At 42.5% G+C, this 13,520-nt stretch overlaps 1 protein-coding gene across 1 annotated transcript in view; it reads left to right on the top strand.

Annotated features, from left to right (window-relative positions):
* The first annotated feature begins 9,383 nt into the window (after positions 1-9,383).
* Positions 9,384-13,520, top strand: part of UBE2U (ubiquitin conjugating enzyme E2 U) — a 60,174-nt gene continuing 56,037 nt past the window's right edge. Inside the window, exon 1 of the mRNA XM_036753175.1 lies at positions 9,384-10,314. Within this exon, the coding sequence (XP_036609070.1) occupies positions 10,249-10,314 (66 nt within the window). The 5' untranslated portion in view covers positions 9,384-10,248. The remainder of the gene's footprint in view (positions 10,315-13,520) is intronic.

The raw sequence follows: 13,520 nt of genomic DNA, 5'->3' as shown, positions 1-13,520 counted from the left end.
CCCTGCCCTCAAAGAACTTACATTCAACTTGAAGGAAAACAACATGTCCACAGACAAGTAAATATAAATATCCTCAGATGTAGAAGCTGCCAGGTCTTGGGTTATTCTGATTGGGTTTCCACAATATTCAAATTGTTTCTTTCTGGCTGCTTGCAGTATTTTCTCCTTGATCTGGGAGCTCTGGAATTTGGCAACAATATTCCTAGGAGATTTCTTTTTGGGATCTATTTGCGGAGGCGATCGATGGATTCTTTCAATTTCTATTTTGCCCTGTGGTTCTAGAATATCAGGGCAGTTCTCCTTGATAATTTCCTGAAAGATGGTATCTAGGCTCTTTTTTTGATCATGGCTTTCAGGTAGTCCAATAATTTTTAAATTATCTCTCCTGGATCTATTTTCCAGGTCAGTGGTTGAAGGGAATATGCATATATATATATATGCATATATATATATATGTTTATGTATATATATAAGTGAATGTGTATGTATGCATGTATCTATGTGTATATGTATGTATGTGTATGTATGTGTATATATATATATGTAAAAGAAAGAGAGCAGACACAGGGTGAGTTGAGGATGAAGGGAAGATAGCTAAAAGAAATAAAATGAAATTAAGGGATGTGAGAGTAACTTACTGAGAGAGGGAGATAGGGAGAGATAGAATGGGGTGGATTATCTCCCATAAAGGTGGCAAGAGGAAGCAGTTCTAGGAGAGGAGGGGAGTGGGCAGGTGAGGGGGGAATGAGTGAACCTTGCTCTCATCAGATTTGGCCTGAGGGGGAATACCATACATACTCAGTTGGGTATCTTACCCCACAGGAAAGAAGAGGGAGGAAGATAAAAAAAATAAAAGGCAGGGGGGTGATGGAGTGGAGGGCAGATGGGGGTGGAGGTAATCAAAACAAACACTTTGGAAAGGGGACAGGGTCAAGGAAGAAAATTCAATAAAGCGGGATGGGTTGGGAAGGAGCAAAATGTAGTTAGCCTTTCACAACATGAATATTGTGGAAGGGTTATACATAATAATACATGTGTGGCCTAGGTTGAATTGCTCAACTTCTTAGGGAGGGTGGGTGGGAAGGGAAGAGGGAAGGGAATTTGGAACTCAAAGTTTTAAAATCAGATGTTCAAAAACAAAAAAACTTTTTGTATGCAACTAAAAAATAAGATACACAGGCAATGGGGCGTAGAAATTTATCTTGCCCTACAAGAAAGGAAGGGAAAAGGGGATGAGAGGGGAGGGGGGTGATAGAGGGGAGGGCTGACTGGGGAACAGGGCAACCAGAATATACGCCATCTTGGAGTGGGGGGGGAGGGCAGAAATGGGGAGAAAATTTGTAATTCAAACTGTTGTGAAAATCAATGCTGAAAACCAAATATGTTAAATAAATAAATTGCATTAAAAAAAAATAAATATCCTCAGATGGAACAGTGATTTACCTCATCAGCATGGATGTGCCCTCCTGTGATGCAGCTCCCAGCCTACCCCTGCCTCCCTCTCCTGTGCAGCTTCTGTCCGTGTCCTCTCTTAAGGTTGTCCTGGAGGGAGCACACAACACGCTGGGGGCCTTTCAAGCTTCCTCTTGTGATCTCAAGGTAATAGTGGAGCATATGGGTGATCCAGTGTTCATCCTACACTCTAGACATATGACCAACTTATTTTCCTTTTGAAAATAAGTTTCTTTGATGATATACTTTACTCTGATTTTTCTTTACTTGTCTATTGCAGCCTATATTATACCTCCCCATTGCCAGCCAAGTTGTTGAGTGGCGCCCCACTTTGGATTCTCATTAGACTCTTCTGTTCCATGACTTGTAGCCATGCCACAACACGAGTAGATATTAATATCACAAAGATGAACCTATGGTTCAGGGAGAAGTTAGAGGGCATTAAAATGGACCAAAGGGAATCAGCACATTTTCGTCTCCCTATTTACTTTCTTTTCCTATTCATTTTCCATTTGCAGTATCTGTCCAAGGTGTGTGTGTGTGTGTGGGTGTGTGTGTTTCTGTCTGTGTCTCTGTGTGTCTGTGTATATTCATATCTATACATAGATATACAGATACGTAGACAGGGAGACAGGACAGAAAGACACGCATACATTTATATATAATGTATACACACATATGAGAGAGAGATAGAGAGAGACAGAGACAGAGAGAGAGACACAGAGAGAGAGAGAGAGAGAGAGACAGAGAGACAGAGAAACACATACACACACACAAAACAGACACAGAGATTCGTTATATAGGCAGATTGTCCATCCATCTAAATGTAATTTTTTAAAGCAATTAGTATTCTTTATGCGCTTGATTTTTCCTCTGTGTGGGTGTGTAAGGCATGCTCTTTTGAATGGCCAGAGATCTCATCCACAAGGCTCTCTAGGGTTTAAGGAGTCCAGCCCAATGTCATCTACAAACAGGAACATTGGGAGGATTTCACCATCTCTTGGTGGTTCCCTCTTCAGTTTGACCTCTTCACTGGAACTCTCCATGAACATAGTGAGTACTGGCAGCAAGAAAATGTCTCCCTATTTTAAGCCTTACATGATATCAAAGATCAGAGGGTCATCAAACACAGACAGCTCAGTTATATCTTTCAAGGAATCTTGCATAATTTGGTTATGTGGGTAGGAGACACTTTGTTGGAAGAGAAAGTCTTGTAGTGATATTCTGTTTTACTAAATCAAACACTTCTTTTACATAGTAAAACAATAAACATTTTATGTTCTCTGCATCTTTCAGACCATGTGATACAGCAAGGACATGATCTAATGTGCAATATGGCTTGTAAATGGCTTTTAATATGACTTATATCCTTACTAATAGCTTCATCAAGGATGCCCTTCATGCCTGTGTGAATTTATTCCCATAATATCTTTTGTGTAGATGGGAAAGTAAGCATATAGGTCTGTAGTTGTGTTAAAATTCTCTTGGTTTCCACTTTTGGGGGGGTGTTAATAAGGTTTGAGATATTTTCCTGCACACTTTGAGTATGTTTTCTCCTTCAGATACCATGGAAATGGAACCCTCAGTGTCCTTACACCTGTGCTACCTCCACCACAGATGTGTCCACTGGGTCTAATCCAGCTGCTTTTCCATTTTTATTCTCCTTAGTGTTGTTTTTATTGCCCCAGTCAGGACATCCAGGATTGGGATTTTAGCTCCAGGTCTGGTTGTTCTGCTATTCTTGATGCTGAGAGGAATTTATAGTAAAAGTCTTGGCAGATCTTTTCTTTCTTATTCTTGTTGTCATCCCTCCAGTTCCACCCCTAAATGCCAACAGAATGACTTTGCTTAGTTATATCTCTCTCTCTAGGCTTTCTTTTATATGTCCTCCATGGGTTTTTTTCCTGTTTTATGAAGCCCTGGTTCTCATAATCTTCAACCACCAAAATATTCCATGTCTCTGTAAGATTTCACAAACAAGTTTATAGTCTAAACCTGTGTCTCTCTGCTTGTTGAGTGAATCAAAGTTTGAGGATGGAAACATTTGTTGAGCTTTCCCATCCTCTTTTTTTGTGAAAATTGATTACCACAATGGAACTGTATGAAATTTAGTAATAGATGTCTTTCCTGTCTTCTGCCCCTGTCCAGTTTTCATGACCAATAACTTACTTAAACAGATCAGGTTAGAATTGTTTTAATTAATACCATATCTTTTTAAAATTTGTATATTTTCTTCTAACTCTATACTTATTTCAATCTTGGCTCTAACTCGTTGATGGTTTGATTGTACACAGACAGTTGATTCAGGACGACTTACCTATATCAGTAAGGAGTCGTTTCCTGTGATAAAAGATGGTCAGTTTCATTTTGGGTGGTGCCATGTCCAGCACCTCCCAATTCTACATGAGGCTTCTGTGCATCCTCCATGTTTTTGACTGTTTCATATTCTTGATCCCCATTTTGTACCGTACATTTTCCATCCCTCCCCCTTGCTCTCACCCTTGCTGTGAAGTCAGTGAGTACCAAAGCTTATGATGAGGTCATGTAGAGGCTCTTATAGTGTTCTCTGTAGAATTTCTCCATTCTCCACCACGGCTGTTGTTGCATAGATGGCAATTATTTGCATGGTGGTCTTTGTGCAAAAGCTTACTGTAAGCTCTGTAACGAATTTCTTGAGGAATTAGATTCCTTGCAGTCTTCGTAAAGCTGATAAAACCAACACCTGCAACTCCTTTATCTGCCCTTCCAAGGAGGACCTGCCTTCCCAAACTGTGTTGCCAATGGCCTTGCAGCTTCCTTGCCTCTCTCTCCCTGAAGCAGCGTTTTCCCATCCAGACCTTCAAAAACCTTGCCCCAAGTGCCCGGGGCTGATAACCCATTCAGCTTTGGAGCTCATGCTCCAGTTTTAGCAGCCCCATTCACTCACCTAATCCACTTTATCTAATAAACCCCTAACCATATTATTCTTCTCATTGCATCTAGCATTACATCTGAGCCCTGGGCATTTTTTTTCTGACTGTCTCCCATGCCTGGAATGCTTTTCTTCCTCACCTCCACCTCCCAGCTTCCCTAGCTCCCTGTGAGTCTCTGTTAAATCCCATCTTCTGTAGGCAACCTCTCCCAACCCTCTTAATTTTGGTATTTTTCCTCAGTTAATTATTTCTTATTTATCTGGTGTACAGTTTGTTTCTATCTATTTGTTTGCTCCTTGTCTCCTCCATTAGAATGTGAGCTCTTTGAGGGCAGGGACTGTCTTTTGCCTTTCTCTGTATCCCCAGCACTTAGTGCCTGGCATATAGTAGGCACTTGATAAATGCTTAATGACTGCCTGACTCTCACCATCTGCCTTTATGCCTTGTACCCGCCCATCCCCTCATCCCTTTCCATTACTTGCTTTGGACATAATAAGAAAATCAATACTACCTTTGTGTCTGAGAAGGTTGTATTAGTTGGTTACTCTACAACTGATCAAACTCATCCTTCCTGTGACCACTCCCTTCCTCCCCTTCCCAGACACAAACTACCTTCTCCCTCCACCAATCTCCTTTATGTGTCCTCTCCTATTAGAATATAAATTCCTGCAGAAGAGGGACTAGCTGACTTTCGTATTTGTGCACCCAATGCTTAGCACAGGGCCTGGAATATAATAATTTCTCAATAAGTGTTTTTCATTCATTTGTTCACTCATTGATGCTTTCATTTTGCTTATGAGTTTGAACCTTAGTTATGTGAACTTTTCTTTTTAATATTGTAATAACTGTGTCACAAAATAATTTGTTTCCTTTGTAATCTTATGCATTATATTTTCTTAATTTCAAACATTGCTCCGAGAAGGGGTCCGCAACATAAAGAAGTTAAGAACCTCTGATTTAATGAAAAGACAACTCCCCTTGCCCAAATTCTCTTGCAGGGGTGGGGGTCCACAGGTATGGAACATTGTATATATTTTCAGACTTTTTTTAAATGCTGTCAACCACTTTTGCTGATTTTTCCCTTATATTTCTCATTTTCTTTTAAAAATGTATTTGTTGGGGACTGCTAGCTGGTGCAGTGAGTAGCACTGGCCCTGGAGTCAGGAGGACCTGAGTTCAAATTGGACCTCAGACACTTGACACGCTTACTAGCTGTGTGACCTTGGGCAGGTCATTTAACCCCAATTGCTCTGCCTTCCCCCCTCCAAAACAAACAAAAAAAGTATTTGTTATCTAGGATGACTCTCTGGGAGGGGTAGAGGAGGGCCATGGGAGAAATTTAGGCATTATAAAAATAATAGACATTAATAATATTTATTGTTAATGAAAGAACCACTGATTTAGCTGCATTTTCCTTCTGTCTTTTGGATCCACTTATAACTACAGTGTCAAAATCAACCCAATGCAGTTGCTCCAGTAGTATATTTGTCCTTTGCTGATCCGTAGAAGTAGAAATCCCATTTAGGGTACCACCAACTTAGTTCCAGTTTCTAGACTGTCTGAGATTTGTGAAAGATCATGAGACTGAATCAGGGAAGCTGTGGTATAAGTGGAGAGAGAGTGATGGGTGGAAGAGATATTGTAGAGATTAAGGGACAAGACCTGGCAACCCAGTGGATACAGGGAGTGAGTGAGGGTGAAGAGAAAAGGATTATGCCTAGGCTACAAATATGGGTGATAGTGGTGTCCTTAACAGAAATGGGATAGTTAAGAGGAGGAGCATTTGTCATGCAATAAGCACTTATCAAGGTCTTCCTCTGTGCCAGGCACTATGCTATTAAGGAGGTTACAAAGAAAGGGCAAGGACACAGCTCCTCTTTTCAAGGAGCTCACTCACATTCTAATGGGAGAGACAACATATAAATGACTAGTTATATACAAATTAAAAATCCCTAGAAGGAAATCTGAGAGGGAAGGCACTAGTAGCAGGAGGAATCGGGAGAGATCTCCTGAAGAAAGTGAAATTGGAGTAGAGTGTTGAAAAAGACCAGGAAATCCAGAAGGCTTAGAAGTGAGAAGGGGCAACATTCAAGGCCTATGGGATGGTGAATGCAAATGCATGGAGTTAAGAGATGGAGTGTCATATTGAAAAGAACAGCAAATAGCAACTCTTCTGTTTTCCAGGGCTTAAGACTTCATGATCAACTATCTTGTAGTGACAATGGCATAAAAGTTCAGAAAAGCAAAAGGAATGACACTTTTAAAAGGAACTCAAAAGGAATAAAAATACTGACAGTGCAACATATGTAGCCTGGCAACATAACTTCCTCTCTTTCCCCATACTGCTTTCTTGCTTACAGTGGCAACAGCCCTGAATTCAACTGTTGCCTTCAGATGATAAGTAAATAATTGCTGTCATTACATGACAGCAACCAATGAAAGTGATTTAGTTCCAGAATTATTCCCTGCAGAGAATTTTCTGTGATGCAACCAACAAAATATTGTTTCTATAGGCCTTTCTTTGGAGTACCAAACATGCTTTTGTCATACAACCCTCTTTTTTGTAATGTGACTTGTTGCATTCAAATTTTGGAAAAAAATATTCCATGTAGACATTTTAAAAAAATACTGTTTATTTTAAACATTCTTTCCATTTAAAATTGAATTCCAAATTCTCTCCCTTACACCTACCCCACTCCCACCCACTGAGAAGGCAAGAAAAATTATATAAATTACACATGTGAAATCATGAAAAACATATTTCCATATTAGGTATATTGCCAAAAAAAGAAATCCAGAAAATTGTACTTCAATTTTCAGTCAGAGTTCATCCATTCTCTCTCTGGAGGTAGATAGCATTTTTTCATCATGGCAATTTTCATCATTGGAATTGTCTTGGACCATTATATTGATCAAAATATCCAAGTCTTTTCTGGTTGATCATTATTACAACATTGCTGTTACTGTGCACAAGAATCTTTTTATTCTTCTCCTTCAATTTTCATCAGTTCATGTAGGTCTTGCCATGTTTTTTTCTCCCCTGAAACCACTCCCTTTGTCATGTCTCATAGCACAATAGTACTCTGTTACTTTCATATGCCACAACTTGTTCAGCCACTCCCCAACTGATGGACATCCTCTCAGTTTCCAATTCTTTGCCACCACGAAGAAAGCAGCTATAAATATTTTTGTACATATAGGTCCTTTTTTCCTGATCTCCTTGGGTTATAAACCTAGAAGTAATATTTCTGGGTCAAAGGATGTGCACAGTTTTATAGCCCTTTGGGCATAGCTCCAAATTTTTCTCCAGAATGGACAAACCAGCATTTATTGTGTACCTACTTTCCCTCATCCTCTCCAGCATTTGTCATTTCTGATAGGTGTTAGGTAGTGCCTCAGCATTGTATTACTGTAATCATTAGTATTTTAAAGCATTTTTTCATATGACTATAGATAGCTTTGAGTTCTTCTTTTGAAAACTGCCTCTTCATATCCTTTGACCATTTATCAACTGGGGAATGGCTCTGCACATACTCCAGGTGGGTCCCCACCCAGTGTCACAGACCTTTCATGAAGATCTCTAAATTGTCTTAGGATGCAAAGATGTCTCACTCTGACCTTTTGTTGGCTCTGCTGCTCAATAATTTGATTTTAAGAGTTATTTGAATGTTGTTTGGAGGACAATATTGGGAGAGTTCAGCTAGGCTACTGCCTGTACTCCACCATCTTCCATATAGTTTTTGCATGCATTATTTGCTTAATATATTATTACTAGATTGAATGGAGAGGGGCTTATATATGTATATATGTATATGTGTGCCTAGATACACATACTCATATGTACATATATGTATTGTGTGTACGTATGTATGTATGACAGTGAGGGAATAGTACCTATTAAAGAATATGAGTCAGGATTAGTTTGACTGCAGTGTCAATGGGGTGGGAAGCTGGGCTCATTTGAAGCAGTGATGTTGAACTACCTTTACTTTCAGAACCAACTTATTTATGGAGTGTCTCCATGTGAGTATTGAGTAAGAGAATCATTGTGGAATTTTGTAAAATCATAGGATGTTTCTAGAGTGGGAAGGGCCCTTGGAAATCAACTAATCTAGTCCCTTCATTTCACCATGAGGAAGAGAATTGATTGATACACAAAGAAGGAAAGGAATCGAGCTAGGGAAAGAGAAGTGGACTTGGAGGAGCTAAATCAGAAGATTCAGAACAGGAAGGAACTTGAGTGATCATCTAAATATGACTCCCTCATCTTAAACATAAGAATGAAGTCCAAAATGCTCTGTGGCTTGCCTCACAGTTCGTAAGTAGTGGGGGTGGGATTCAATCCTGGGTTCTTTGACTCCAAATACAGTCAGTCAATCAACAAGCATTTATTGAATGAAATACGGTGTACTTCCTCCTCTTCACCTCCATTACAGTGTCTCCCCTGCATTTGAATTCTGATACTGCTCCTTACTATCTAGGTGATTTGGGGCAACTACCCTTTCTAGACCTCATTTCTCTCTTCTATAAAATAGTGGGACTTGATAGTCTCTAAGTTCCTCTGTAGCTCTGATTTGCTCCCATGTCCTTGTACTACTGTGTTGTTGGGTCACTTCCCGCGCTTTTATTTCTTCCGTGTTAAAAAGCCATATGCAGCACTGAGCCCCGCCCTCAGCCACACACACAGTAGGTTATACCCTTGGTTTTGCCCTACCTACAAATGTGCCACCTACATGTTAGTACTCTGAAATCTAATGATATCTGGCAATGATTTCTATCCTCTTGTGACTTCCGATTCTTTGACCCCTCAATTCTCTCCCAGGTTATCAGCTCTATACAGTGGCTATTCTCCCTTCTTTTTCCTACCTTAGAATACTAAGACCCTCCCAGGGCGTGGGTTCTCTGTTTCTAAAGACTCTCTCCTCCCCCAGCTCGTACATTCAAGGGCTCTCAGGTGCCTTCCTGCTCCTGCGTTCTACGTTTTTAGTTCGGGTGTTTGGGTTTCTAAGGACGCTTCCCACTATTTTAACGTTCTGAGGCTTGGGATCGGTGGGTTTGAACTCCGAATCACTTAGCCCGACCGTTGGCGGGCTGGCTCTTATGTAAAAGGGGCGCTTTTGCTCCAGGACCATTAGGGTTGCACGGAGCCCCCCAGTTCTAAATCCGCGGTCCGAACGCTTTGACTCTGCAGTCCCTGAATCACCCTGACGGGACTCTCCCTAGCTGGGACTGCCCAGATAATGCTCGCGTCCACCAGTCGTCAGGACAACCGCCTCTGAGCTGGATCGTCCCCACCTTTCCAAAGTGGGACCGTTGGTCTATTGGCTTCGAGCTGGGGCTGCTCGCCTTTCCCCCTCGCCGATTGGAGAAGGCGGAGACTTCTCGTCCCGCCCCCTCGCGGTTGCTGGGGCAACCATTCCCCCCAGCAACGCCCACAGCACCAATTCATAGAGGTCCAACAAGCCCTCCATCTATCGCCACTATCCATCATCACCCTATGACCTGCGTTGCTGTCAGCAGTAGCACCCACACTTGAGGCTCCCTCCTCTCTGTCCTGTGAGCGGGCACACCCCCGGCCAGGTGCTGCAGTCCCTCGGATATCGTCCCCTGACCTGCATTGGGAGGTGATAAAGCCCAACCGCCAGGACAGCCCACAGCCACCAAAGTGTTTGCTATCCCAAGCATCCTTGGGATAACCATCTTGAGCCCAGGAGAAGCAGAGCTTTCGTGAGCCCCCGAACGACTGAGGCTTTCCTCCCCTTGGGAGCGTTGAGAAGGCCCTCGTAGGACAGCTAGGGGAAGCGCTTGGAAGGACACCTGCCCTTGCGTCAGTTTGGGAGCAAGCTTGGGTGGGGGCAGGTGCCCGCATCCCTGCAGCCCCGCAATGCATTGCAGGTCTTATTTGTTGCTGGAAAAAGAATTCATGGAGCTCCAAGAACAAAACCTATTTGTGAGTAGGAAGGATGGGAAAGGGAGGGGGAATGGAAGCCATGTTGCTGAGGGAGGGGCTCAGTGCTGCATATGGTGATGACTTTTTAAAAAATCTTGACGTCTTTCCTCTCGCCTTGATGGTACAAAGGAAGAACACGATCAGAAGTCAGAAAGTCAAACTTCAAACTGTGGCTCCAGGACTTGCTGCCTGTGTGACCTAAGACGAATCATTTAAACTTTCTGGGCTTCCCTTTCCTCCTCTTTAAAATGAGGAGGTTTAACTCCATGGCCTCCCAAGCTCTTTCAGCTCAAACTCTGTGATCCTGTGGATGGTTTTTCACAATCAGGGCCAGACCTGTGGGCAGAAAGACTCTTAAAGTCAAAATTACAAAGATAGGTTGGAACTGTTCAGCCATGGAATGGACTCCCACAAGAGGCAGTGAGTTTCCTGTCACCAGAGGGTAAAGAACCACTTCGCAGCATCTTAATTTTAGATTTTAAAGGAACCCTATAGCTTATCTAGATTGGATGAAAGCACATGAGAGAAGGCTCATAAATTAGAAATCACTATAGAGCATTAGCTATTATTAGTTTTATTATCTTGCAATCCATTTTTTTTGCAGGGGGGAAGGCAGGGCAATTGGGGTTAAGTGACTTGCCCAAGGTCACACAGCTAGTAAATGTGTCAAGTGTCTGAGGCCAGATTTGAACTCAGGTACTCCTGACTCCAGGGCCGGCGCTACTCACTGTGCGCAATCCAAATTTGACAAATGAGGGGACTTAGGTACAGAGGGTTGTTTAGAAGAGACAAATGATTCAGCCATGGACTGGATGACACGACCTCTAAGATCCTTTATAATGCTAATATTCTCATTATGCTATTCTAAAGACTTCTTAATTTGAGTATTTTTGACCAGATTTGTGATTTTTTTGGTGTTGGGAAGTGCCAGTGAACAAACTCTTGCTACTAAAGCAAATTAGCACATGCTTTATAACTTATGGTCTTAGAGAGAGTAGCTTAGGGAAGTGAGAGGTTAAGTGACTTACCCAAAGTCACACAGCTATTAATGTCAGAGGTGAGACTTGAACCCATCCATGTGTTCCTGACTCCAAGGCTGGCCTATCCACTGAATCTGCTGCCTCTCAAGTCAGGTGTGTGGTGTTTACGCCTTATCTGAATGCACTGAGCACTTGATCTCAAACATTTCATCTATTATATTGATCACCTAAATACTAGCATCTGTACCTAAATGCCACTCCATAGTTTTAAAGACTTTGACTCCGTTGGACCCAAAAGATGGTCACCGGCAGGACTTAGACAAGAACTGTGGAGGAAGAAGAGCGAGAGTGAGAGCGAGAGAGAGACAGAGAGAGACAGAGAGAGACAGAGAGAGAGAGAGACAGAGAGGAGAAAGAGAGAGAGAGAGAGAGAGAGAGAGAGAGAGAGAGAGAGAGAGAGAGAAAGAGACAGAGATACAGAGACACAGAGAGACACAGAGAGAGAGACAGAGACAGAGAGAAGTGAGAATGAAAAAAAGGGCCTTGGCAATCATAAACTAGAGCTGGAAAGACCTCCAGTACAACACTTCCTTTTACAAAGAAAGAAACTGAGGCCCAAAGAAATGAGCTCCCTCAGATAATGAATCAGTCATTTGGTATCTAGCATTTATTAAGAGCTTACTCTGTGCCAGACACTGAGCTGAAGTGGTGCCATCTAAGAGGTATTCTGATGTATGAAACCAGATTGCTCGATTCTAAACTCAGTACTTTGTCTAGTGCCATCTTTCCCTGCTCCAGAAACAGCTTCCTCCATTGTAATGGGACGACACCAGCAAGTACTGCCATCTTGTCCCTGGATGGGGCTGGTGTATGGTCTACTAACCTGATATTTAGAGCACTGCCTCCATTAAGGCTGAGGAATTCTGTTATTGTGACTGATCTCAGAATGGTGCTAGAAGAACCCAAAAAGTGGCAAAGTCTAATGTGCCAAGTGGGAGTTTGTTGGCCCTCTGATGAAAAAGAACAGGAAATGTTTTAAACTGTGTGAGAACACAAACATCACTGCACTTTGAATTTTCCAGAGGGCTTTCCCTGTCCCAGCTCTAGGAGGTAGGGAATAGAAGTGGCACCTTCATTTGAAAGATGAGAAAAGTGAGGGAAAGTGGTAAGTTACTCAAGTCGTATGGGTGGTATGTGTTGGAACTAGGATTTGAACTCCTGTCTCCTTGCTCCAGTTCAAGCGCTCAGCGCCTTTGTGAGCAATGATCTATCATGAAGGAATCTATGGGCCAGACAACCCAATATATGAAAAGTGCTCTGGAAGCCTTAAAGTACTCTCTAAGACTAGCTCTTATTAATAGTAAAACCTTGCCTTGTGTGAACTCCTCAATGACTTAAAACGCTTAGAGACAGCCTGGTGCTGCAGTGGATAGCGTGCTAGACCCGAGTCAGGAAGACTTGGGTTCAAATCCAGCTTCATATCCCTACTACCTGTATTGGTAAGCAAAATGGCCTTTGTTTTCTTTGAGTAAGCCTTACTAGGTGCTAAGCCCCAGGCTCAGACCCCTATTAGGTGTAAAACCTTAGTGGGTGTGGATTGGCAACTAAGGTGGGGCCCAAGGTGGGGCTGACTCCAGGGAGGGCCTAGTTTACAAGTCTGGGAGGAGAGCAGAGGCTTTTTGACCACGTGGGTTTAAGTCCACCTCTCTGTGAGGATCCGAGGGACTGATGCTGAAAAAGATATAAAAACAAAGGGTCGATGTCTGTGTTTTGGAGCTCCTCCTTACAGCAGTGGTGGCGTGTGACTCTGGGCCAGCCCTTGTTCTGAGCTCCCGGGCTGAACCTAGATGTTGGTAACTATGAATTGTATTGGGTCTGTCTGTTGATGTTTGTACTTTGTTTGTATTTGTTCTGAAGTTCAGGGTGCGGGCTTTTTCCCCTGAACTAAGTGAATGCTGTCTGTATGCTGGATTAAAGTAAGCTTGTCAACCCCTTCACCTTGCTCTCCTTATTAAGGCAGATCAGAAGAACCTGTGCTGTTGGCAGCTTTCCGGGTGCTGGCTGTGGGTGGATCTTACACCCCCACAGAAGCGGCTAGCCGGATTGTTGAAACCCTACCTAGGCAAGTCATGTCATCTCTGCCTCAGTTTGCTCATCTGTAAAATGGAGGTGAGAAGAGCACTGACCTCTAAAGGTTACCGTGAGGATCAGACGGGATAATCTTTG

Source organism: Trichosurus vulpecula, chromosome 4 (assembly GCF_011100635.1).
Source record: "Trichosurus vulpecula isolate mTriVul1 chromosome 4, mTriVul1.pri, whole genome shotgun sequence".
Taxonomy (NCBI): domain Eukaryota; kingdom Metazoa; phylum Chordata; class Mammalia; order Diprotodontia; family Phalangeridae; genus Trichosurus; species Trichosurus vulpecula.
Note: the sequence above shows the minus strand (reverse complement) of the source record. Positions and strands in the feature narration are given on the sequence as shown.